At 41.9% G+C, this 27,697-nt stretch overlaps 1 protein-coding gene across 2 annotated transcripts; it reads left to right on the forward strand.

The window, feature by feature from the left end:
* The first annotated feature begins 3,354 nt into the window (after positions 1-3,354).
* Positions 3,355-27,697, forward strand: LOC125742077 (titin-like). 2 transcript variants are annotated; one of them, XM_049013730.1, is made up of 8 exons: positions 3,355-3,498; positions 21,109-21,156; positions 22,631-22,849; positions 23,211-23,495; positions 24,124-24,402; positions 25,080-25,286; positions 25,704-25,835; positions 26,750-27,695. In XM_049013730.1, exons 1-7 carry the CDS (start codon positions 3,474-3,476, stop codon positions 25,802-25,804), a joined length of 1,164 nt encoding a protein of 387 aa, XP_048869687.1. In that variant the 5' UTR covers positions 3,355-3,473; the 3' UTR covers positions 25,805-25,835; positions 26,750-27,695. The 2 variants fall into 2 exon arrangements, with proteins under 2 accessions (XP_048869687.1, XP_048869688.1); XM_049013731.1 differs by lacking the exons at positions 21,109-21,156; positions 22,631-22,849; positions 23,211-23,495 and having other exon boundaries at positions 3,378-3,498; positions 26,750-27,697.

The raw sequence follows: 27,697 nt of genomic DNA on the forward strand, positions 1-27,697 counted from the left end.
GGACAAGAACAATTTTAATGTTTCAATAAATTGGCCAGCAGGTGGAGTCAGTGCTCCAATCATAAAGGCCATTCTATACTTTCACGCCTTCTTGTGTCTAAAGGAACAACCTAGAAAAGGATAAAGCATGATATTACTACTGTTACATGCAGCAGATCCCCAACTCAGCACTGTTGTTAAGAATATGCAACACAGCTTATGTTTACACAGCCAGTACAAACAAACTTTAACTTGTAAGATCTAAACTTACCACATCAGGTAGGAAGGTGCCTATTTCTACCAACTACTGAGGCCATCAGACCCAAACCATACATTCAGTCAGGCTTAGACACTGCACCAGATGGATCTACATTCTGTCCTACATCTGCTGACCTGTTAGACCGAGACTCAACAATCTCCATCCTGATTTCTACCTGCTACTGAGACCATCAGACCCAAACCATACATTCAGTCAGGCTCAGGCACTGCACCAGATGGATCTACATTGGTGAAATTTCTCCTAAACATTTTCCTTCTGTTTCTTATCTATCTTTTTTCCTTTATCCTAACTTGGTGAACATTTCTACTGCAATGTCGAAATGTCAGCTCTCATCCTAACATAGTAGTATTTCCTACTTTCTGACTATTTAAATGCATTGGCCAGCAGTTACAGTCTGCACTTCATTTCCCATCAATACTTAACTACTATTAGCTTTGGACCCGATTGTCACTGCTTACAGTTAGTAGTTATTATTATTATTATTATTATTATTATTATTAATTTCCCTTTAGGATGAATAAAGTATTTTTTAATTGAATTTGAATTCAATCTACAATATATGTTGGTGGCTGCCTTCGGTTTTGTGGTCAGCTGTGAGAAAAATGATTCTTCCTTCACTCTCAGCTCGCTGAGAGAGTCTGAAAGCCTGAAAATGCTGCTCCACATTTCCTTTCTTCGGAATAGCAATGGTAGGGGCGGCATGGTGGTGCAGTGGTTAGCACTGTTACCTCACACTTCTGAGACCCGGGTTCGAGTCTTTGCCTGGGTCACATCTGTGTGGAGTTTGCATGTTCTCCCCATGTCGTCGTGGGGTTTCCTCCAGGTACTCCGGTTTCCCTCCACAGTCCAAAAAACATGCTAATTGGACTTGCTAAATTGCCCGTAGGAGTGCATGTGTGAGTGTGCCCTGCAATGGGCTGGCCCCCTGTCCTCGGTTTTTCCCTGCCTCATGCCCATTGCTTCCGGGATAGGCTCCAGACCCCCCCGCGACCCAGTAGGATAAGCGGTTTGGAAAATGGATGGATGGATGGATGGATGGAATAGCAATGGTAGACTGACAGATGAGGCAAACGCACTTCGAATATGATATTGTGAAAAAACTCCTCCTCCCATTCCAAGGGTATAATTTTTATACCCTTTCTTAAGTTTAGTAGAAGTAAACTGGAGGCTAACTAGGCGATTCGGTAGCTTGCTAGAGTTTGGCAGCAGCTGGGGGGGTTGAACATGCATGCGTGGTGTGGTGACCTATGTGTCAAAAAAAGATCAGATGTCAGACTGGCTGCTCTGTATGTCAATCAAGTGACAAATGTCATAGTGCCGGTGGATGACAGGCTATCCTCTATTTATTTATGCTATGAGATCTACCCACACTACCTTTGTGATCGACCAGTAGATCGCGATCGACCAGTAGAAGGTCTTTATACAGCCTTTGTAGAAGGCCTTAGCTGGAGATATGTGGTGTATGTGGAGGTCGTTATTCTATAAAGTCTTTGTAGAACACCTTAGCAGGTCATTACAGTGGGGATATGTGATGAAGGTGAAGGTCTTTACTCTACACAGTCTTTGTAGAACACCTTAGCTGATCAGTGCTGCAGGGATATGTGATGGGGGTGAAGGTCTTTAGGGCCTTACTTTTTCAATTAAGAAATTATTGTTTGCTTTATGACTCTAAGACTACTGTAATTCAAAGTAGTCCGTAGGACAGAAACCAGGACACCTCCCTCATGCTTACATGGCCTCAGGAGGGGGTGCTACATAAATTTGAGGCTCCACTGGGATAATAATTACTATTAATACACGATAATAGTAATACATAATAATAATACATTTCAGATAGCTTGATGACTAGGATTTTAAGGTGGCATTTTTAAGGCCTAGTATCATTCTTAGCATTGATATTGTAAGGTTGGTGAGAAATGTGTAAGTGACAATTTTAGTAGTTAATTTGTTTGGTAGATCAGAAATAAGGGTCAGTGAGGTATGATTAACCGCAACTGAGAGCATGGTGCAGCTCAGACATTGGTGAAGGGAGGAGGCATCAATCCTGATTATGCTTTGCTGGTGAAAGATGTCCCTGAAGAGGCAGACGTATCTCTCGTTGAAGAGACTTTTCAGTCCTTCGAGGCCCTGGGAGGAGTTAGGGTGCAAGGTAGGATGTATGACCCCCCCAGACACGATGTCTGATGGTTTTTTGTGAATGACGTAAAAGGGTAATTGTCAAAGTCATCCTGCTGGATGTGTTGCCAGAGGGAGGTGACAAGCCATGGAGAATTTTGGGAGTGTCTGATAGTGGGTTGAAGCCATAGGAAGTCAACATCCTCCTGGTTCAGCAGACGGGAGGGAGATTGTGATGTGAGTATAGCAGGTTCACCCCTGGCATACTCACCGGAAGCCATCATTCACGCTGTTGGGGATTTGAGGCAGAGGCAGGGCAGGTTGTCTGCAGATAGTAGCATGCTCAGGGGACTACAAAACCTTCTGATGAGTTCTCCCAACATTACCAGGGGAGGAACAGCTCGACAACTGGATAGAGCAAGCGCATCTCATGATAGACAACTCTGAATGATCAGATAAAGAGAACAGATTTGAAGATTATAGAGAGTTTAAAAGGTCCAGCTGCTGTGGTAGCCCAGGCATTTAGACACCCAGACGCATCCTCCAAAGAGTATATACTGAAGCCACGGAGAATACTTTTGGGTCATTTGTTACTGGAGAGGAACTTTAGTTCTCGTTCAAACTCTGTTGACAGCGGTGACAGCGGTGAGCAGTTGTCTGAGTTTCTTACACAGATAGAGAAAAGCCTATAGATGAGCTTGTTATGGGTGTGGTGGGACAGGATATGATGCCTGAGAATTTGAGATTGAAGAAGCGAAGAGTTCACCCACCTAATTTCTTAGGACTATTAAATGAAATCCAAATGTAGAAGGGATATGAGGCTGCCCGCAACAAGCTGATGTCTACAGTGAATAATGGTAGTAAATAAAATGTTACATTGCCTGCGTTTCAGTGACGCTTAAATTTACGCATCATCTGGAAGTAATAAGTAGCACCAAGAAATGATGAAAATATGAAAATACTTTCTATGCTTTCCAGCTCATATACCACTTCCCCTCCCTCCTTCATTGCTCTCTGTATTAGTCCCTTGTAAAATCATTTTCTCTTCTTAGTTACCGTTTAGTTGTTGCCAGCAAGTGCCGTTCAATCAAAATCGAGCATGAAAAACGTGGTGGTTCTTTTTGGTAAGACCAACTCAAACTCTCCCTTTTCCCTCAATTTTCCACCTCATCCTCTCTCTCTCTCTCTTTAATTAGCTTATCCAGTTTTGTTTGTTTTTCATCTTTAGTCATTTTTTCATTGCATTTGTTGCTGTTTGCTACATGTATATACTGAGGCTGAATGTGAAAAGATGTATTAGTTTACAGCATAAATACTTTTTCCCATTCTTCCAATCGGTGCGGACTTTCGTTGGGTAGTAATTGTGTTTGCTGATCCTCATGCTCCAGTATTCTGATCGGAGAAAAACTGAACGTGGGTTCGATAGTCTTAAGCCTGAATATTTTATCATGTTATATGTTATATTTTATATGTTATATTTGGCATTTTAAACGCTTCACTCTTGTAACATCGATTCAGCAGCTGTATTTGTCTAACACATTGTTGATAATTATTAACTATGAACACACCGGAGGGCAAAAGCCTACAGTGTAAAAAAGAAAAAAAAAACGATAAAAAAAAAGTCTGGCAGCAAAGTTGCCAAACGGTTAATGTTAACATTTGGTATTTAACCGTAATTTATTTTACAGTACATGACTGTAAAACATTACAGGGTTTTACCGTATGTGTGCTGTAATTTTACACCCAAACTTAAGCCAAACCTTTTACAGATTAAAAACAAAACACACTTAAAACAAATAATATAAATTTACTTTACCATCCATCCATTTTCCAACGCGTTTATCCTTCGGGGTCGCGGGGGTAAGCTACGGGCACGAGGCAGCCCACCTATGGGCATTTTTTTTTGTATCTCCAATTAACCCCTGGAGGACATGGGGAGAACATGCAAACTCAACGCACTTGTAACTCAGGCGCAGACTCGAATCCGGGTCCCCGAGGCGTGCTAACCACTGCACCACCATGCCGCCACATTTACTTTACCGTTTCTTTAAAATCACATTATCCTGGGGAAACAAACACTGCCTATCATTTTACATGCGTATCCTATATAATTACAGCTAATTACTGTTAAATATTATTAAAGCCTTTAAAAAACTGCTCACTGTTTCATCTACAAGATCATAATCGTTATAATACAGAACATCATAAGTAACACAGAGAAAAGAAATGTAAAATTACATGCGATTGTTGTTATATAAAATTTGATAAAAGACAGTTCCCTTAAAAAGTACTCCATACTTTACTACATCCATCCATCCATTCATTTTCCAAACCGCTTATCCTACTGGGTCGCGGGGGGTCCGGAGCCTATCCCGGAAGCAATGGGCACGAGGCAGGGAACAACCCAGGATGGGGGGCCAGCCCATCGCAGGGCTACTTTACTACATTGTAGATTAAATAGATAAAATAGTATTCAGCAAATTTATATAATTTTTAATATAAAACGGGGTGAGAAGCTTAGTGAATATGCTTCCAAGAACTCTTAGCTGTAACTGCTGATAATGGAGCTTTCATATAGAACTGAATTGCTGGTCTGAATACTTACATAAAGGAAAGATTTAAGTCTTTAATATTTAACACATTTACAATTTAAATTTACGTTTTTATTAAAATTACATTTACAAAAAATACAAAAAGGGGCCTGAATACTGAATAATGACATTAAAGCTCAAAAACAAGGTGAAAACTAAATCTTCACATCGGTTCTGAGCCTCATTCTTAAAACCAGTTAAATTTTCCATGCCTTTTGCTTCAGATAAAATCACGTTTGGTTGTAAAATAAGACATTAATGAAAGTTCACTGTAACCACAGACAATGGAATAGAACGACAATGTATCGTAAATAATAAACTTTAAAATAGTTTTTACGTTTTTACAACATGTACAATAATTTTATTTTACTATTTAAATAATTTCGTTTTAGTATTCAGTAATAAGTACACTGTGTAGAATTCCTCTGAATGTATTTACTAGAGAACTTTCATTAATGCCTTATTTTAAAACCGAAAGTTAAGTGATATACTGTAAGCTTCGTGTGACGTAGGCTAAATAAACGTGTGTTAACGCCACGTATCGGACTTGTGTTTCATTCCGAGATGTACTCCGCGATGGACCTTGAAACAGTACTGACTATTAAATCGGGTGACTATGCATTTCTTGTTAAAAAGGAATTCGCAACAATTAATCATGCAGTAACTGCTTAAAATACTATCAGGTTAATAAATTTTCTTACATATTAACTAGATTTTAATTGCATTCGGCATGGTTAGGCAGTGGTTAGCACAGTTTGCATTTTCTGTGGTTTCCTCCCACTGTCCAAAAATGTGCTAAGGTGAGTTGGAGTTGCCAAATTGCCTGTAGATGTGAACGGTATGTGAATGTGCCCTGCTGTGAGTTGCCCTGAATAGGATAAGCGGTTACAGAAGATGGATAATTAATTAATGTTAAGCATTTATTGCAATTTCTACTAAAGTTAAGCGTTTAAAACTGATAACTAGATTAACACCATGCACAACACACACGCAACAAAAATATAGGCGTTCTGTTCTAGATACTCTTTGACATTAGGTGTCTGGGTTTATAATGAAACCCATGTAGGATGCATTTATTACTAATTTCTATACATTGTGCACAGGGACGCTGTAAAGGGGGGGGGGTAAACGATGACGATTCTCGGGGCCCATGACTGAGAGGGGGCCCAGAGAAGCCCCAAATAAAATTGTGGTGCTGATAGTAAAAATTATTAACTTAAAATTATTCTATTTGCTGTTTCCTGGTGTCAAAAAATGTGTTTGTTTAAGAAACACAAACGTCCGTGAGCCCCTCTCCCCCTCTCGATTATCATAAAATGGTTCAGTCCGCCCAAATTGTATCCAGGCAACAGCTTGACTTCACTTATAGCGTCGGCAGAAGTGAAAATGCCTCAAAAATCTGGAAGCCAAAAACGGACAGAGAAAAAATAAGACAAGTGATATAGGCAAAGGGTCGACAGTATGTTACCCAATATTTCAGAAGAAAAGGTGGGTTTGTAAGTAGGACTAAATTGTTAGTGGACCGCCCGTGTGACAATGATCGTAGCCTACGGTTTAAATATTTATTTACACAAATATTTAAACTAGTTTTAATGAAAATTCATGTAGTTTTAGGAAAAGTCAGGGAGCAGCAAGGCTTTGTGATTTATTTAGACAAAGTTATTGAATATGCAAATTTTAAAACGGTCAAAATGACACCTTGTTCGTTCTAGTGTTAAAGATAAATACCCTAAGTTTAAATGTTGTGGTTGAAATGACTGCTGGTGGCCGTTCTAGTGTTAAAAGTGCATGATAAGGGAACTGAATTTTCTCCCCATGTTAGATCAAGAAGACGCTGGAAAAAATAACAATACACAGTTTTAGTTAAACGTTCAATGCAGTCAAACGCACTTTGTGAAAATCATGCCTCGTTCCAAACAGAGTCAAATGAACCAGCAGCAGCAACTGGTACAAATATGTACAGTGCATACATACAAATATAAATATATGTGAATACACTATATGACACATGTACAGCTATGCACAGTATATACATTATACAGTACTGAAGTAGTGCAGTATTACAGAGGACAAATTACGGGTGTGGACATGGGATGGAGTTCAATTGTCTGATTGACTTAAATATATGAGAATGATAGTCAAAATACCATAAAAGCGCATGATTTTATGTAAATTAATATGAAAAAAGTCTCAGCTGTGTTGGGGGCCCTGTCAAGATTCTTTTCATGGGGCCCAAAATCCTTAGCAGCGCCCCTGATTGTGCATATAATTATTTTAAATTCTTGTGGATCCTGCATGGCTATGGTACGAATTGTGTGCATATGTTTGCAGGAGTTGCCATTGCGGTTTTGCCTGTACATTTCTTTAATTGAATTATTATTTTTATTTTTTTTTGCGATAAGGTGATGTGGCTTTTTTTTGTTGGTATATTTGTGACTTTTTTGAGTGAGTGGCTGGCAATGACTACTGCTGGAGTATATGTCTTTTTTTCACTAAGTTCAGCTTTGGAGTACTGGCTGGTCTAATTTGTGTGTTAGTCTTGAGCGTATTTATCCTTTATTCTCTTTCCATCTATAGAGCCAGTGAATGTGGTGCTGGTGTTCTGGGGGTGTTTGGTGGGGCCTTTCCTGCACTGCATGGAGTGATTAAGGTGTGAGTCAATAAGCACTCGCCCTATGTTGTGGTTTGTTGTGTGACTGTGTATGTTAGTGATATCTCCTTAATACTTGAGCTCTTGGTGTGTTTGCTGTGAACGTCCTTTCCCTACTTCTTCTAGGCAAGCACTCTCATTGGCTTGCATAATGGCTTAACTTTGCAGAATTGAACTGCCAGTACTGTGGCTTCGTAAGTGAACTTTCCCTTCCTGGCTTACGATCTGTGGTTTTAGCCATGTTTTGATATTGTTTTTAAAGGCTTTATTTGGGTTAATAAATATTGCCCAGTTACTGAGTCTCTGTCGTTTATGCGACGTAGCTGTGTCTGAGGGAATCCTGAGGGTAACAGTAATCATATAACTTAAGGGGCAGGGCTTAGGTGGCGTACGCTGGTCTCCTACCTACACTTAGTGACGTAGCACCCCAAGGTCACACATTTCCCTACTGTCGCACGTGTGTTTGCCTGTGTCTTGTATATACCCGGTCTGATCTTCGTGTGTATTTAGTGTGTATAAATATCCCACTGTGTGCGCATCTTGCAGTTCGGCATCTGACAATCTTGTGTTTCCCGTCTGTGTATTTGGGCTCGGTGCTTGTTGGGTGCCTGTTGTGGTCCTTCTATTTACAATTGCACGGGGCATGCTGGGATATGTGCCCTGCCCATACTACACTAGTGTAAGAAAAGGAATCTGGTTGAGGAATCTGTTCGTTGACTTAATTTTTTTATGTCAACCAATGCATTTTTTTCACAAAATTTTTGGTTGCAAAATAAATTATTCGTAGGCCACAGCACAGGCATTAAAGTTGTTAAACTATTCAAGTAATAAAGGATTTTAAACCATCTGCCACAACTGCACCCTTACCAGTTATAGAAAGTTAAGGCGCATCTCATGTATTTGCATAGATTTTCCAAAAATATTATTTGAAATAATGACAGAACCAGTAAGCATAGGCTTAACTGTTGTGCTGAATTTATTAAAGCAAAATTAAGGAAAAAAACACTCAAAGAAACACACATTCGTAGGCCTATGTGATAACTGTCATGCCCTGCCTATCGGCCCCTCCTGTTTCCTCTCTAGTGTGGCCCTAATGAGCCATGCTTAGGGCTTGATTGTCTTACCTCTCGTTCCTGCCTTCGTGTCAGTCACTCCCAGATGCCTCCTGTTTGCTCCATCTTTAGCCTTGCATTTAAGTGCTTCCCAGTCCTGTACTCCTCAGATTATTAACGTCATACCCCCATGTTGTCTGTGCTTAGCCCCTCTCTGGATTACCTGTTTGGATCTCTTATGATTCTGTTTATTAAACTAAAAAGATTAAATTGCAAATAAAGTCCCTTTTGTTTGCTGATTTTATCCGCTCCTGGGTCCTTTGTCCTTCCGTACACAATAGAATGACAGATTTCCCCAAGCTGCTGATTACTCAAATCCTTTCTGCTGATTGCCACATGTTATTTCAGATATCTAGTGCTGCTTCCACAGGCAGGGGTGCATCTCTGCCAGTGAGAATAGCTCACCTCTGGGAGTTACAGGAGCCCATAGCCACCATCTACCTAGACTCTGATAGTGGACTCTAGAACAAAGTGGGTATGCTGATCCCCACTGCAGACAATGAACCCACTGACTCCACACTACTTGCCACGGGGCAGCCTGCCTCTTTGTCATGAGGAGTAGGACAGCATGCCACTTCTCTAGGACCTGCAGCTCCCAACAGAAGCAACTGCAGACTCCTTGAAGCTTTCCGCCAGCTCCTGCTGCAGGAAGTGGAGACTTAGGAAGTAGACTGAGCCCATGCCCGAGTCCAACCCCGAGTCCTTCCACACCGCAGCTACAGCCCCAGCTCCTGACCCAGAAAATGCCGCTCTGTCCAGGCTCCTGGCACAGCGGAAACCAATCTGTCCACTGGCTTCCCACAGCTGACTGCCTCTGCTGCCACACCTGTAGCATCCTATCCAGGAGAGCCAGCCATCGCAGCTCCCATGTCCAACCCCAGTGAGATCCCCGCCAAAACTGTAGAGTCTGTCTTGGCCTTGGCTGTGTCTCCTAGACCCATTCATATTATTGCTGCAATTTAGACTTCTGGACCAGGAGAGGCCACTGTGCCCAGGTCAGAGTGGGCGACTTAGTTCTGCTCATCTGGTGTCCCAGATTCGTCCTGACCATCTGCAGGTGTCCAGCTGGCACCTGCTTCACTGTCCTTTGAGGTCTTATGGCACCCGCCTCCTCGTCTCCTGCTGCTGGCTTCCTGGCATCAGCCTTGCTGTCAGCCACATAGTTGCCTGCCATTGACTCCCAGACATCGGCCTGTCGTCTCACCTCTTGTTGTCGCCGCCTACCCAGAATGGATGGATCTGGACAAGGCCCAACGAGAGGACCCAGGGCAAGGTCCAGAGGGTCCCATTCTAAGTCCCGTTCCATGGGCCTCTACTGTTTCCCCATGCACATACCGACCTGGAGGGGGATACGGGGGCACACTATTCAGGTTTGCTTCCCAGACCCCAGTCTGCCCAGAGATGTCCACCCAGACATCTCCTCTGTTGTGGTCCAGTGGACGGCAACTGTGACACCGTCCTGCTCCTATTCCTGTACCTCTCCTTGTTCCAGTCTTGCAGGTCCCTCATCATCCTCCGCTTCCTGCCCTGCAGTGCCCTCTTCATCCTCTTGTCCTGTAGTACCCTCGTTGTCCTGCAGTCCCCTTGACACCCTCCAGCCCCAAAAGCTCTGCTGACCCTCCAAGACCCACTGGACCTGCCACCTAGAGGGGCTCTACCCCCCAGGGAAAGGGACTTAGGAGAATCTACTGTATGGCCCAAGATTACCACCCAGCTTCCCACGGTCTTTGCCTAGTTTCATGGGATCAAGAAGGCTCCCTGCATGCCCCCCTCTCATTGTCCCTCTTCACACCTCAGTCTTTGTCCATTTGCTCTGACTCACAATTATTTGGCACTGGCCTGTTTCCCCTGTGGCTCTTTCCTATGTATCTGTCCCTGTCCTTGTTATCTCTTCACCTTTTCACCCTGTCCTGGTGTATATTGTGTTACTCATCCTCTGTGTTGTCCTTAGTCATGCCCAGGTCTGTTCAGTGTCCCTACTGGCATCCTATGTCAGGTCTCATGTCCGGTGGTGTTCTCTAAGCATTCTGTCTTCTCATGTCTGGTCCAGTTCAGTCCTCTGTGTGTCCTGTCGCCTCTTGTAAAGTGCAGTATACAGTCTGGTTGCCACCCCTTTGGTTGTCCCTTTGGTCCCCCCCGGCTGTCTGGCCTTTATGCCCGGAGAGTATACTTTAGCAGGGCAGGTATTGCCACACCCTGCCGATCTGCCACACCTGTTTCCTACTTAGCGTGCCCCTAATGAGCCACACCTGCGGCTCATTTGTCTTGCCTCTCATTCCTGCTCTCATGTCAGTCACTCCCAGCTGCCTCCTTTTTGCACCCTTGTTAGACTTGTATTTGGTGCTCCCCAGTCCTGTGTTCCCTAGATCCTTCATGAATGTCATACCCCCCTGTTGCCTGTACTTAGCTCCTCTCTATTCTACTCATGTGGATCCCTTATGATTCTGTTAATTTGCTGTTTTACCCATTTAGTTTACAGTTTTTCTCAGTTGCTTTGATACATATCTCGAATCATCCTTAACATTTGCAAAACAGTAAGTGCATTTCTTGAAACAATTCGTACAAATAGCAACACATAATGGATTACGTACAAAAGCCTGTAACTTTAGCAAAATCCTTAGTTTGTCCCTCTGACGTAAATATGTCAATGAACTTGTCAATGACATCAGACGTCCTTGTTCACAAACAAGATGGTCAAAATTCTTAGCCATGTTGTCATGTTTTCTGATGTAAACTATGCCTGAGGTTTCGATGACAAGACTGAAAATACACAAGGCTGTACATTTTCTGTATAACATATATCAGTTTCAACAGTATAAAGTTACGTATGCCATTCATGTACTGTAACAGACAACACACACGCATACTCTATATGCATTTTTACAGTCTGTATATAAATACACACTGTAAATATGTATAAATGTGTGTGTGCTACAGTTTATGTACAGTATGTAACTGTATAAAGTATATTTACTGAATAACTATAAAATGCAAGTGGAATACTGCAATAGTATATACAGTAAGTATACAGTATTACAGTACAGTACATTGATGGACAACATACCCATTGTCTTTATAAAATGTTTCAACGATTGAGGACACAGTTGTTCTCCCAACATTCCGCTGCAGCATTTGACCTGCTTCAGCCTTTGTACGGCCATGATTGAGGACATGATCCACTATTGTGACCCTTATTTCATCAGGAACGTGCCTCTGTTCTCGGCTTCTTCTACTTCTTCCTTTGTTTTGCTTCCCTCACTCCTCTTCTCCATACCAGCTGGTGATCCTGTTCATTTCCTCGTTGTTCTTCCATTGCCAAATTGTAACATCATGTCGTGCTCAGTCACTACATGCTTGCCAACTGAAGGTTCATGAGATGTACCTCTGAGCTATTTTAGATAATTGAGTGATCATTGGTCGAGCTACTGTAATACTTTAAGCATTCCCCTCTATTTGGTGAAAGTCAAGATTCAACTGAGAGAAGTTAATCAATTCAGGACATGTTTATATTAAAAAAATAACTGTAATAGAGATGTATAGAGAATATGCTTAACAGATTACTGGTTCAACCATTTTGCATGTGAAGACTTATTCAATGAACTAATGTCTTAATGTTTTGAGGGGGGAGATTATTCAACAGAAAACTAGTATAATACATTCTGACCAACATGACAATCTATAATGTAGGAATCAGCAGATGATTGTACATAATAATTTGCATGACTGTGCTAAGGCATTTTTCAATTTGACCAAACGAATGAAACTGCATTTATGATGTGCACAAGTGACTCAGTGATGTGGAGGTTGTGCAAGTAGTTATGAGAATTTCCTTTCTATTCTGAGAAATGTAGCAAAGCAACTGAGAAAAATTGTAAAGTCCTTTTTGTTCACTGATTACATCTGCTTCCATGTCCCATCCCACCAAACACAGCAATTTAAATATTGTTACTGGGACCAAATGGAATCTGATCATTTAAAGACATTCCAATCTTAAACCAACGTATATGTGCTGATTACTTTTATATGCATTAAATAGTAAAGTAATTGAATTACTTCTGAATTAAGTAACTGGTACCTGTAACTAATTACTAATTGCATTTTTCAGTGCATGTTCTAGGAGACAATATTAAGTCCCACGACTATACCTGGCGGAAGGCAATATTGCAATATTCAGAAAGTCAAGCACCTAACAAAATGAATTTTTTTACATGCCGCATGTAATCTGGGATAGGCTCTGGACCCCCTGCGGCACTGAGCAGGACAAGTGGTTACAAAAGATGGATGGATGGTAATGAGACTACATTATCATTGTAGTTTTATTTTTTTATTTATTATACTTTATTGATCCCCTGTAGGGAAATTATCTTTACGCCTCCCTCAACTTGCTCTTTGTGGAGTAAGTTGACCGCGAAGGGCTGCCAGGGAGCTGGGGGTTAAGGGTCTTGCTTAAGAAGCCACAGACGTGCTGAGGCTGGGTTTGAACCTGTGACCTTATGATTACAAGGACAAAGGCTTAGCCCACTGAGCAACACGCTGCCCCCAGTCACTACGAGACTTTGTTTGGTATCTCTCAGGGAAAACAGCAGCAATAAAGAATATAAAATACAAAATAAAATTACAAGTATAATTCAAGGTAAAGTAAAACAGAAAAACAGTTCATTGTAAACAGGTATTGCATACCGTGAGCGTGGGTAATGCGCGCGGGCAGGTAGATGGGCAGGAAGCAGGCAAGGTACGGGGAAACGGGGTTTATTCTCAGGACTCAATACAGGACGAAGCACGAACATCGACTAACATCAATAACAGACCATGAACTAAGGCAAGACGGGGACTGAAATAGACAAGACAACTGGGTACAATCAGGGAAGCACACGTGGGTAATCAGGGGGCGTGGCACACACGAGGATCGTACGAGCCGGGCATGACACATACATTATAAGAATTGCATTTGTTTAATGTAAATTGCATTTGCGTGGTGTAAATATTTCTAGGTATAAAGTGATCGGTGCAGTAGCAGCAGTTTGAGGGAGGGGAGGGAGATGGGAAAGACAGTTGATTGGTTTGCTCTCTTCAGTCTTCAACAGCTATGTGTATATATGTATAGTGTGTGTGTGTGTGTTTTTTTTTTGTCCTGTCCGGCAGCTTTAGCAAGCAGAATCATGGTCTGAATGCCCTGCTGTACCATACATGTTTGCTTTACTATGAGGGGCTCTATAAACTCTGTATGGGCCCCTCATGTTGATCGATTTCTTTTTTATTTTTTTTATTTATTTCATTTTTAACACATGTAAAATACTGCAGTGGGTGAGCTCGCCGGAGAGGAGGGACAGATTAGGAGGGGGGAAAAGTAAGCGAGAAACACAAGTCATGATTGATATGAATAGAGTAGAAAACACAATCTGCAATTGCTGAATCTGTAAAAGAGAGGGAAGGAAAAAAAGGCAAAAGATCAACAGCATCTGAAAGAAGTTCAGAAATTGATAAATTCAGGAACAAACAAAAATGAAGAATGAAGAAAGTAACACAGCTATACAAGCATATAAAATCTTAGTGTGTGCTTGGAGGGGTGCGTGCAAGTGTATGTACATTCGTGCTCAATTGTGTAGGCGAGATGTGGGCTTGTGTGCGTGTATTGTGTGCGTGCGTTGTGTGCATGCGTTGTGTGTGTGTGTTGTGTGTGTGCATTTTCAACATGAAACGTACTAAATAGCAAGGGAGGGAGGCTGCAACCACACCCCACAAGAGCCAGAGGTCGGCAGAGACAGGACCGGGAGGCGCAGGATGTCCGCAGCCCCCGAAGAGCACGGATGAGCCAGGGATCCATGTCCAAATGACAGCTGCGCCCCCTCTCCAGCTCGGGGAGGAGGGAGCTCCCACACGCAGCCCCCGCAGCTAAAAGGGCATGAGCCCCAGAGAACCAGAGGCAACAGGCAGCGGGGGCGGCCGCTTCTGTACGAGCCAAGGCCAGGGCCCCATGTGGCTGGGGACCGACCAACCCCTGTCAGAGAGCCTTGCAGACACACCTCTCAGCCAAGCACATAGACCATACACACATCCCCACAACATACACAGACACCCACACACAGAGACAAAAAGACATAAGCCCATCCACTCCGGACTGCCCTCCAACATGCAGAAGAATGGATGCAACTCCCGGCGTCAGCTGGGACCCCAGAGCGCCGCCAGCCGAGCAACCACCCAAGGCAGAAGGCCGCGCAGCACAGTGAATAAGGCCATGTAAATGGCCCACCCCACCGTAGTATACATGGCATACGCCCACCCCGAGGTCCTACATGTGTGCATGGCATGTTGTTGAATGAGGGGGTAGAGGGGCTGGGCTTCCAGGAATTTGATGCTGTTGACCCTTTCCATCTAGGAGGAGGTGTTGTTTTCCTGGCTCTCCTTAAGTCCACAATGTTCTCCTTTGTTTTAGTAGTGTTCAGGACCAAGTCACTGTTCGAACAACACCAGACCAGATGTTGAACCTCCTTCTTGTAAATATTCTCATGTATTGTGAGGACATCCAAAATCCATGAGCACAGTGTAGATGTTAATTACAGATTTCTGAGGTTATGTGTGTCCAATAGGCATGTAATGATGAATCTCAAATCTGTTAAAAATTGATGTAAATGTATGATGATTTAAACCGGCTGATGTGGAAAATCAATCGCTACTTTAGGAGTACTTCACAGTACTTTACTTAACAGAAAAACCAGTGTAATATTACATTTGATGTCACTGCGTATTCACATCGACGTCGTAAGTCAGTTTTTGATTTTGACCAAACGCGAGATAGCGAGCGAATTTGAAATTGAGGATGCATTGCTGGGCGACACGGTGGCGCAATGGTTAGCGCTGCTGCATCACAGCAAGAAGGGCTTGGCTCGGGTCCTTTCTGTGTGGAGTTCGAACACTCTCCCTGTTTTCGCCGGGGGCTCCGGTTTCCTCCCACCGTCCAAAAGTGTACAGCATGGGTTGATTGGTGAGTCTAAATTGGCCCTGTAGTTGTGTGAGTGTGTGCGCCCTGCAGTGTGTTGGCGACTGCCCGGGGTTGGTTTCTGTCTGCGACCATTGTTCCCGTGATAGGCTCTGGTCCTCTCCCCCCCCCCCCCCATGCGCTGCCAGTTTGCTCCAAGGCACTTTACATGGGTGTGTTGTGACATCATCAAGAGAGAGTAATCTAAAACAGGGAAAATATAAAAAATTAAATAATGAAAGCCAGATGACAATGGAGGATAGGAACCGAAAACTCCCAAGTAGGGAGAAGGTCAACCAGCTCCCCAACCCCCTGCTGAGTGAAAAGTTCAGCCCTTTGGAGCTGAGTGCGAAGATTAAAGCATTCCTTTCCGTGTACTGGAACCAGCAAACAACAGAACCTCGGTTTTCTGAGCGTTTAGTGATAAAAAATTATTTGACACTTCAACACATTCATAAAGATTAGTCAAACATGATTTAAACCATTTCAAGACTGTTCCACACAACCCAACCTCAAATTTAAGTCTTTGTAATAGGGTAAAATTCATTATTCGTTATAGGTCTTGGCAGAACTTCCAGGGATTCTTTAAGAAGCTTAGTGGGTCCAGTGTACAAGTTGTTGGTTTGATCTTAGTTATAATAGTTTTTAGCTCTTGTTCATTAATTAATTCAAAAACATTAAGGGTGTGTTCACGTTCCGTTTGCCTTGGAGTTAATTGTGAGCCATTTGAACATGTTTGAAGCCTATTGTAATTATATAATTAAAGAAGTTCATAAAATGTTCACTACTGAACAGCAGTGGTAGCAGAGGTTCAGCCTATTTTGTTAGATGAGCTGTTGTTTTAAAAAGGTAATGAGGGTTATTTCTATTGCCATCAAAAAAGTTAGAATAATAGGCAGAACGTGCCCTAGAAAGGGCTTGCTTGTATTGTTGCAGCCTGTTATACCATGTCAACTTGAACACTTCTGAGACTGTGGATTTCGATTTGTGCTCCAATCTGAGGCACTCCTGTTTGTAGGTACCTTTGCGATCATTAAACCATGGGGAGAGTCTGGTGGATTTTACTATTTTATTTTTCAAAGATGCTGTTACGTCTAAAATTTTACTAACCACTGTACTGAAGTCATGGGTGACTTCATTGATATCTGTACTAGACATGAAGTTAGTTTTACGTGTTGCATTTACAGTATAAATTGGAGGCAAAGTCTATCATTTAGGTGATTGTAATAATCTTCTTTGCCATACTCAAAGAGGGTGGCTGAATCACAAAGGTGATTAGAAAACGGTCAGAGAAGGGCTTGTTCAATGTACTGTAATGCAGAGCCTTGAAATATTGAAACTGGTGTCTTTGACATGCTCCATAACAAGTCTGTCAGGATGGCATGGGAATGAATAGGATGGAGATGGTCCACGAGGATGTAAAAAGCTCAGTCTCAACTCTCCAGTGCTGGGCATAGTTTCTTCAACACATCCTTGCCACACATAGAATGAACAAGTTGGCAACATATTGCAGCATCTATCTTTTTCCATTCTTCAAGAATGGCCTCTTTTAGAGCCTGGATGCTGGACGGACAGTGACACTCAACCTGTCTCTTCAGAATTCCCCATAGATGTTCAATTGGGTTCAGATCAGGAGACATACTTGGCCATTGAATCACTTTCACCCAGTTTTTCAGAAATGCACCAGTGACTTTACATGTGTATTTTGGATCATTGTCAAGTTGGAAAAGTGCACGACGACCAAGGGCACGGAGTGATGGTAGCATCTTGTCTTTCAATCTGTGAATTCACGATACCACCAATGAAATGCAGCTCCCTGACACCAGCAGCACTCCTGCAGCCCCGCATAAGGACACTGCCACCACCATGTTTCACTGTAGGCACCATGCATTTTTATTTGAACTCCTCACCTTTGCAACGTCACACAGTTTTGAAGCCATCAGTTCCAAAAACATTTATCTTGGTCTCATCACTCCAGAGTATAGAGTGCCAGTAGTCTTCATCTTTTTCAGCATGGGCCCTGGCAAATTCTAGATGGGCTTTTTTGTTCATGAACTTTAAGAGAGGGTTCCTTTGTGGACACCCAAGCATGCCATTCCACTGCAGTCTACGCCATATTGTGTCATGGGAAAAATCACCCCAGTTTGACTTTCTACTTCTTTAGCTAACTGCAGTGAACTTGCATGCCGATTTTCTTCAACCCTTCTCATAAGAAGATGCTCCTGTCGAGTTGTTAACTTCCATGGACGACCTGGACGGCTCTGTGAGATGGTTGCAGTTCCATCTTTCTTTAATTTTTGTATCACTTTTGCTACAGGATCTTCACCAGCTTTGCTGAGCTTCTTATAGCCTTCAGCTTTCTTGCGTAAAGAAATCATTGTCTTTCTCAGGTCTTGTGACTTTTCTCTTCCATGTGGTGTCATCGCTGACAGCATGGAATGGGAAGGGGTTTCTTTGTTAATTAATGCCCTTTTATGGTCAAAATGCCTGTTTAATGAATAATTAGACTCCCCTGTGGTTGATTTCTTGTTAATTAGAATTTTGTAGCTTAAAATTTAGCTTTGCGCCTAAGACCTTTAGTGGGGTGTACTCATTTTTGCACATGGTCTTGAATGAATTTGTTAGGACATTTCCTTTTTTGTGTGAGCAAATTAACAAATCTTGTTTGCAATCAATGACCCACATTTGTGGGAGTATTTTGAAGTATAGTATCCCATAGACAATTTTGATTTTGAAAGGTAACTAAAGGTTTTCTGACAAATTTGTCAGAACTCATTTATGCTGAGCACTAAATTCACATTGAAACAATGACAAATTATATTCAGCTGTGCAGAAGTGACATTACGGTGTGGGGATTACACTTCCATCCATCCATTTTCCAAACCACTAATCCTACTGGGTCGCAGGGGGTCTGGAGCCTAGGGGCAGGGGAACGGACCAATGGGCACGGGGCAGAGGGATTACACGTGTTGTTTTGAAAATGTTAACTGTCATTGGAAAAATGCTCCTAAGCAATTGAGAATAACTGCAAGGCATGAGTTAATTGTTTCGGGTACATTACAGGCTTTTGCGGCTAAACCACAGTGATCTATTACCACATTTATTCAGTTTTGATCCCAATCAGCTACATTTGTTTGCTAGTCAATCCAAACGTCTCCGCCCAACTGCCAGTGCTATTTCAAAATCTATCCATCCATCCATTTTCCAAGCCGCTTATCCTGCTGGGTCGCGGGGGGTCCGGAGCCTATCCTGGAAGCAATGGGCACGAGGCAGGGAAAAACCCAGGATGGGGGGCCAGCCCATCGCAGGGCACACTCACACACCATTCACTCACACATGCACACCTATGGGCAATTTAGCAAGTCCAATTAGCCTCAGCATGTTTTTGGACTGTGGGGGGAAACCGGAGTACCCGGAGGAAACCCCACGATGACATGGGGAGAACATGCAAACTCCGCACACATGTAACCCAGGCGGAGACGGGAACCCGGGTCCCAGAGGTGTGAGGCAACAGTGCTAACCACTGCACCACCATGCCACCCCTCTATTTCAAAATATTGTTTCAAATTCTTTGTTATCTGAAGCGTACTGTTTAGAAACATTGTTCCAAGTTCTTAACTAAAAACAGAAACAAGTTATGCAACAGGACTTTTTTTACATTTCAGGGCTTTAAGTGTTTCTTCAAGATTCTGCTTAGGCTAAAAGTTGCACAATGTATCTGGGACCAGAAAATTTAGCTCCTGTCTGAAGAGATTGTCTTCCTTAGAAAAAACAGTTCATCATTCACCAAGGCCAGTTGCACAAGCAGCCTCATAACAAACGATAGATGCATTATAAGAACTTTTCAATCCACTGAGAAACATAGCTCCATCAATTTCACATCAAGCAAATGGACAACAGACCCAGGCTAGACAAGTGCTAACCCTTTGAACCCTGTCTATTTTTTAATGTTTTTCTATCCCCTTGATTTTAGGCTCATTACATTGCATGTACATGAGTTAGCCACATGTTGCATGTTTTTGTTTTCAGGACATTCTGAGCTACTCAGATATATAAACACTGTATAACATCTGAAAGAAACTGATGTCGAAATACAAAATCAATGTTTAGTTTATGAACCACAGGATAAACACAGATGCTTGACTTTACAGAAGTCAAGTCAAGTAGTCAAGTCAAGTAGGTTTTATTGTCATTTCAGCCATACACACAGTATATAGAGAAATGAGATAAGGTTCCTCCAGGACCGTGGTGCAACACAGAGCAGGACAAAGACAGAGCGACATCATAAGTGCAGACAGGACAGCATAACAGTACAAATTGACAAAACAAGACAAGACAACATACAGTGCCAATTAACGGTGGTAACAGTCTGGATACAGAATTTAAGTCCTTCTTCTTGCAAGATTTTGTGGGTTTCTAACATGATTTTTCATGAAAGCCATTTATGCCTAGTAAATAAGCTCTACGGACTGCACAATATTACAAAGTGAATAAAGCTACATGTTTCAAAAGTGCTTGAAATACACCATGCACGATTGTATGTTTTGATGTTAATGTATGAATCTTAAACATAAGTGATTCGCTTTTTATAATGCACAATGATAACAGTTTTGTGTCTTTCTTATAAGAATGGTCATGTCATGAGAAATGGAGGATTTGAGGGCAGGTTTCAGGAGAGCCAAAGTGGCTTTATCAAACAAAACAGAAGCAGGGAAACAAACAGGACTGCGAGGGGTCAAAATAGGAAGGCTAGGACTGGGAAGGCCACGGGTAACAGGAGAACTGACCTTAATGACCAGACTGAGAAACACAGGACTGGGAAGCACATATATACAGGACTAATGAGGGACTGATATAATTCAAATGTTGATGTTTACTACACTAGGGTTGGGGACACGACACAGCTAGAAAAAAATAGAGGGGTTCTGGAGGACCAGCAGGGACCCCTGCTGGTCATACCAGGGGATGGACATATTATGAATATTATGAATATTATGAATTTGTTATTATTATATATTATTTAAAATGCAGTGAAATTATCTTAAGTTTCAAGCCTTTGTCGCATGAATTTTCTTCATATTTGTGACCAGTGCTGGCAAAATGAGTCGGAATGAGGAAAATTTCAAAATGGAGTTATTATTATTTTTAGATTCTCGTTTTTAAAACCTTCAAAATGATTTATGGTTTGTTGGAATTGGACAAAAAATGACCGAGTTACATCCGTTAGAAGTTATTTACATCAACAGGGCTTTATAAAATTGAGTTCTATTGGTTCAGAGTGATGTCATTGGAAATTCTATGCAAATTTTTAGAAAGTAGGCGAGCTTCGCTTCACGGTGGAATTTCATGATTTTAGATTATTTAAGTTGTGAAGATAATTGTACATATGTTTTTTTTTCTTGCAGTGTTTGGTGCCATTTTGCCATTTTCACTGGGTCAATCTAGGCCAAAAGGTAATTTAAAAACACACACTTGTTTTGTGTCCATTCCAGAAAGTAGTGTTCCTTTAGCCTTTCTTAACATCCAAGAAAAATATTAAAACCAAGTAAATGCAATCCAGTAAGGATATAGTGTTTTAGAGCAGAATATCAAAGCATACTAAGGCAAACAAATGTGCATTTTTTAGTGTGTTCTATAATCATGTCTCGAGTGCCTACTAATAGAAGGGGTGACATCTCTCCCCTGATCAGACCTTAATTAACCAATAATAGCTAGAATACAGTGTAATGAAGTATCAGTTGAAATTTTACTTCTGTTTTAAAATGTCATATGAAAATATTTGGTATTAGCTAATTCATGGTATGAAATAATAACTTTTAAAATCCTCATTAATGACATTAATGCTTTAAAAATAATAATAATTATTATGACTATGACATTTATTGATCCCCATGGGGAAACTCCCTCTTCACCTACGTCATCATGCTCTCCATGACACACAAAACCTATGTAGGTGAGAGTGAGCTTGGCAGTGAAGGGCTGTCACCTGTATAGCACCCAGTGAAAGGCTGTCACCTGTATAGCACCCAGTGAAGGGCTGTCACCTGTGTAGCACCCAGTGAAGGGCTGTCACCTGTATAGCACCCAGTGAAGGGCTGTCACCTGTATAGCACCCAGTGAAAGGCTGTCACCTGTGTAGCACCCAGTGAAAGGCTATCACCTGTGTAGCACCCAGTGAAGGGCTGTCACCTGTATAGCACCCAGTGAAGGGCTGTTACCTGTGTAGCACCCAGTGAAAGGCTATCACCTGTGTAGCACCCAGTGAAGGGCTGTCACCTGTATAGCACCCAGTGAAGGGCTGTCACCTGTGTAGCACCCAGTGAAGGGCTGTCACCTGTATAGCACCCAGTGAAGGGCTGTCACCTGTGTAGCACCCAGTGAAGGGCTGTCACCTGTATAGCACCCAGTGAAGGGCTGTCACCTGTATAGCACCCAGTGAAGGGCTGTCACCTGTGTAGCACCCAGTGAAGGGCTGTCACCTGTATAGCACCCAGTGAAGGGCTGTCACATGTGTAGCACCCAGTGAAGGGCTGTCACCTGTATAACAACCAGTGAAGGGCTGTCACCTGTATAGCACCCAGTGAAGGGCTGTCACCTGTATAGCACCCAGTGAAGGGCTATCACCTGTATAGCACCCATGGATCTGGCGGTTAAGGGCCCTTGCTTAAGGGCCCACAGACATGTGGGAATTCTGGCACAAACCAGCATCCTTCTGATCAATGGCAAAGAGGCTTAACCTGCTGTGCCACACACTGCCCAAATCTACAAAACAATATGCAATACTGGGGAATTTTTTAATATTTCAAATAATTCCAAAAGAAATACTGCATGTATTTTCTTAGTGTAGTTCTCTTCTGTGAAAATATGTTTGTCCGATACCGAGAAGCTGGTATGTATGTGTGGGTCTTCATCTTCCCTTTCCGACAGTGAGCATAAAGAAGCAATTTTTACCTGTATACTTGGGGGACACCATAGTACTCACCTGCTCAGGAGGAGGCAGCGTCAAATGGTATTTCGATGGTACTGTAATCCCAGATCAAACGCAACAAAACTATATCGTCACCATAAAGTCTATTAGTGAACAAGGCCAATATGTGTGTGTGAGGAATGGAATTAGGAGTAAAGAACTTCAGCTCAAAGTTGAAGGTAACTAAATATCTGCATTTGAAAATAACCTATTGTTACATTTAGATCCCTGTAAAATGTGCCACATGCTGTTTATATGCAAATATATACAAATATGCTGCTATAGAAATATCTCTGTGAATTTAGTACAGTGTTATTTGTTTGCTTAGCAACAATCATGTATCAAGAAATACATGAACTTGTTCAATTTGGGAAAGTGTCCATTTAGATCTTTGTAATGAATGGTGATGTGATTACCCAGTTAATATTTACATTACATAAGGTTTAAAGAGAAAATAAGAATGGCAAATTCGCCTTGATTGGCAGGTCTGAGCCTGACGATATCTAATCTCCTCCTTTCCTTGCTTCTTTCATATCCCAGACGCCTTTCCTCCAGAGATCCTAGTCATTCAGTCTGGAGATTCAGTGGTCTATAAAGATGACTCTGTTCATCTAGCCCTTTATGTGGACAACGACTGGCAGAATTGGACCTGTTATGTGTATAAACACCAGCGTCTTTACCATGTTATAATAAAAGATTACCCAGAAACTGGCCCTTTGGAGTTCATGACGTCCTCTGTGGAGAAGACCTCAGAACCATATATTTATTGGTGTAAAAATAAGATCACAAACACGAGAAGCAGCACTGTTGTACTCTCAGTAACCGGTAAAAAAATGCTTTTATTAAAATGACACTTTCTATACTTTCCTATTGATCCATTTGTACACTAGTTATACAGTTTTTCTGAATGCTTAAACACTGTATACCTATGTGTCTGTGTTTGCTACATGTATGAGTGCACCTTTTTTGCAAACTGCTGTGCCTGCACAGGGATAAAGCTAAAGCCACAAGTGCTTTTCATTTACACTGCCAGTGCGTAGCTGGTGCTTGGTGTGTAAATTCAAATGATGGTTTGTGTGTGCCGTATTGATGCGATAACACAATTTTAAAATAGAGTTTGAAGAGTTTTGCTTTTTCAAGACATATATAATGTGTTGCTGGTTTGGTGTAAGGTTTTCTGGTTTCTGGTTAGAATTTAGCCTATAGTTTCAAAGGTAGTGCCTAAGCAATAAGAAATAATTGGACGATTGCACAATTAATGCAACTTTATCTGAACAAGGGATTTTCCATCAATCAAATCAACTGTAGTTTACAGTTGACATGTACATGGGGAATTATTTCAGTCATATGAGGTGTTGCGTTTTTGTGCTAATTTTATATGAGAGTTTTCTTCATAATTATTTGAATTGTCAGTCTCTCTCTGTTTCTCATTGTGCTGTTCTTGCCCCTTCAGATCTAATGGTAAAACTTGTGCCTCACCCTGATCTGGCAGAACTGAGAAAAGATTTAGAACTGGAATGTGTTACACATGGCGCACCAAAGACAAAAAATGTTATTTTCTATAAAGACGGTAAAGCAATGCATCCCCAAAACAATGTGAAATATCTGATTGAGAATATGACAAAGATCGACGAAGGAAACTACGAATGTGAAGCTACCTACACGTTCCAAGCGAGTACCAGCAAAAGCGAGTTCACTGTCAAATCTGTGCCTCAGGAAGTCGTTGGCATAGGTATACAGTGAGTGTGAAAGTGTGTGTATGTGTGTAAGTTCTGTCTTATTTACAGTACCAGTCAAACGTTTGAACAAACTGCCTAGAAAGGAGAGTGAAAGAGTGTCGCATCACATACAGTAACCTGGCCACCTGACCTAATCACAGCAGAAATTGTTTGGAGGAGATTGACCAGAGAGTGAAGGAAAAGTGGCCAGTGAGAGTCCAGAGTGGGACCTCCTTCAGGGCAGATGGAAAAGCATCCCAGGAGGCCACCTCATGGAACTGGTGTAGAGCAGTCAGTAGGGTCATCCAGTCCCTGGAGTGATTGGGGTTAAGGGCCATGCTCAAGTTAATTAGTTTAGTGTGCTTGTAATTATTCTATAATGTAGTGAATATTACAAGTAAACCTTTCTACGGGAAGGTGTGTCCAAACGTTTGTCAGGTACTGTATATGTCTACATGTTTATTTGTTTATTCATTAATACCATATTTTCATATTCTCTCTGTCTCTTTATCTTTAGGCTGTATTTTTTTGTGTATTCTTGACTTGATGTTTAAATTGTATACTCATGCTACCCCCCAAAAAAACTCCTGGTAGTTTTTTTACATGGTAAATAAAAGGAATCTGATTGGTTCTGATTGTTTCAGATTGGTTCTGATTGGTTCTGATTATCTCCCTTTTCCTGTCCCTCCAGAAATAACTCTAGAGGCAGCCATGTCATACACATCAGGGAATCCTGTGTGCACTTGCAGCAAATGCAAGCCTGAGGGCAAGGCTGAATTCTACCAGACTGAAAATGGTCGCTATAAAAAAGTTAAAAATACAACCCTATCCCAGGGGAAGTACGCCTGTAGAGTTCGCTGGGATACCGGAGCCTCCTCATTCAGTCTGCCATTGTCTGGTGAGTCCTGGATGGTGATTTTATAATGTGCAAAACTAACAGCCTGCATCCATGCCAAGTGAATCTACCAATGGACTCCATTCCAACAAGTCACATGGTGCTATATGGGAGAGCTTGTCTATTAAAGTTATGGCGTCCCCTGGAGATCCTGCAGGTGCTGGCAGGTGTCTAGTGGAGGCTCAATGAAATTAAACCACACAGAACAGGCAGATCTGCTTTTAGGACTGGGTTGGATTAGAGCATTATGCGTGAATCAGATAAAACAGATTCTATACATGCTACATTCTTCAGATATTGACAAAGAGTCTTCAGAATGAGATTCTTTTTCTTTGCTTCAGAGTTGCAAGCTGCCTTGTTGGTCAGACAAAGTATTCAGCTGAAGAATCTCTTCACTATTATTGTCCCTCTCATTCTCAGTTGCAGTGTCAGGAAATGAAGCTCGTTCCAATACAGGTGTAATCGTGGGGGTCATGGTGCTCATTTTGATTGTAATGGGGCTCATCTTCACCGTGGGATAGTTCTGCTGGAACAGAAGACATAAGCAAAAGTGTAAGTCTTGATTTTGGTTTGTTGTAACTGCTTAGGTCTGTCGCCACCTTTCCATGTTTGTCTACCGAAATTCAACTTACAGTCATTTAATTAAATACCCTTCTTTATACTTATCTGTATTTGTTTATCTGCTCAGTGTGCTTCTTAGCATTGATTCAAGCTTAAGTCATTCTCCCTTAATGTTAGCCAAAGCAGTGTGCCAGATGGCACCAGGCACTGTGAGATCTGACAAGGGGGAAGGAGGTTATGTGGAGCTCAAGGGAGGAAAAAGAGGAGAGAGGAGTGGAGAGGACGACACACTGAAGGGGCCAAACACAGAAAGAGTAACTACAGCGGAAGTCTCAGACACTAGAGCGCAGGGTCGCTATGAGGCCCTGAAGGTTTCTCTTAAGGGGGAAGGAGGCAAGGGGGTAGAAGGGAGATATGAGACCCTGAAGACATTTAAGGCAGAGGAAGGTGCAGGAGTGTACCACACACAAGCAGGGGAACATGGAGTAGGATATGAGGCACTGAAGCTGTCCAAAGCAGAGGGGAAGTAAGGGGAGTATCAGACTGTTCAGCCAGGAGGAAATTAAATGGGGGCCTGCAGGAAGGGAAATGCCAAACTAACAGGGAAACAAAGGGGTGGGGGGGAGAGAGAGAGGAAGTAAACAGCTCAAGAGAAATGGAGCTAATGTCTCTGATACATGTACATGGGTGACGATTGTTTTTACATTGTTTGCTCTATTTTTTTGAGACTCTATGGTTATATGGCTATAATGCAAAAAAATGCTGTTTGGCCCTAAATGTACTTTATTTACCCACTGAAATGGTAACTAAATGCTACAGTTATTACAGGTTGTAGACCATCCACTCTTCATTACAATCAGGACATCAGCATCATCAATGGAGTGAAAATGATTATTGTCTTACAGGTGGTCTGTCATCAGTGGGTTACATGGGAAGTGGCATTTGCACGTCTGCGGTGCGTGAATCCAGTGTGTGTGACACAAACACATGAATAACAGTGTGTAAGTGTTAAAGAAAAGATGTGGCTATTGAGTAAGGAGCCAATCGTGTGATCATACGTTTCTTTCTTTATTTCATTAAACTTCCACATGTACATTTAACTATACAATTACAAGAATCACATAAAGTGCATTTCTGCTTTGATATTGCATTTTAATCATTCATCAGTTCAGTTATATGCTGAAAACATAAATTTAACAGTTTATTATTCAGTATTGGGTTTATACTTTAAATGCATATTTTGGTATAGATGGCTACAGTAGATATATATACCAGCTTCATCAGACATACCATATTTCTATTTTAAAATTTATCTATGCTGAATGACCATAAAAAAACTTCATTCTTCAATCCATCCATTTTACAAACTGCTTATCCTACAGGGTTGGGGGGGTCTGGAGCCTATCCTGGAATCAATGGGCACAAGGCAGGGAATAACCCATGATGGGGGGGCCAGTCCATTGCAGGGCACACACACACACACCATTCACTCACACATGCACACCTATGGGCAATTTCGCAACTCCAATTAGCCTCAGCATGTTTTTGGACTGTGGGGGGAAACCAGAGTACCCGGAGGAAACCCCATGATGACCTGGGGAGAACATGCAAACACCGCACACATGTGACCCAGGCGGAGACTCGAACCACTGCACCACCATGCCACTCCCGCATAATTAATCAGTTTATAGACAAATATAAAAAATATAATTTTTTGCTACCTAGCATTAAGCAGCTAATTGAGTATGTTTGTGCGAATTGAATGATATATGATATGTAAAAATATATTTTTTTATTAATGAAATGCCATCCCTTATTAAACAATATATAAAATTCTCTAGTTTGGTGAAAAC

The sequence above is a fragment of the Brienomyrus brachyistius genome, chromosome 5 (genome assembly GCF_023856365.1).
Source record: "Brienomyrus brachyistius isolate T26 chromosome 5, BBRACH_0.4, whole genome shotgun sequence".
Taxonomy (NCBI): domain Eukaryota; kingdom Metazoa; phylum Chordata; class Actinopteri; order Osteoglossiformes; family Mormyridae; genus Brienomyrus; species Brienomyrus brachyistius.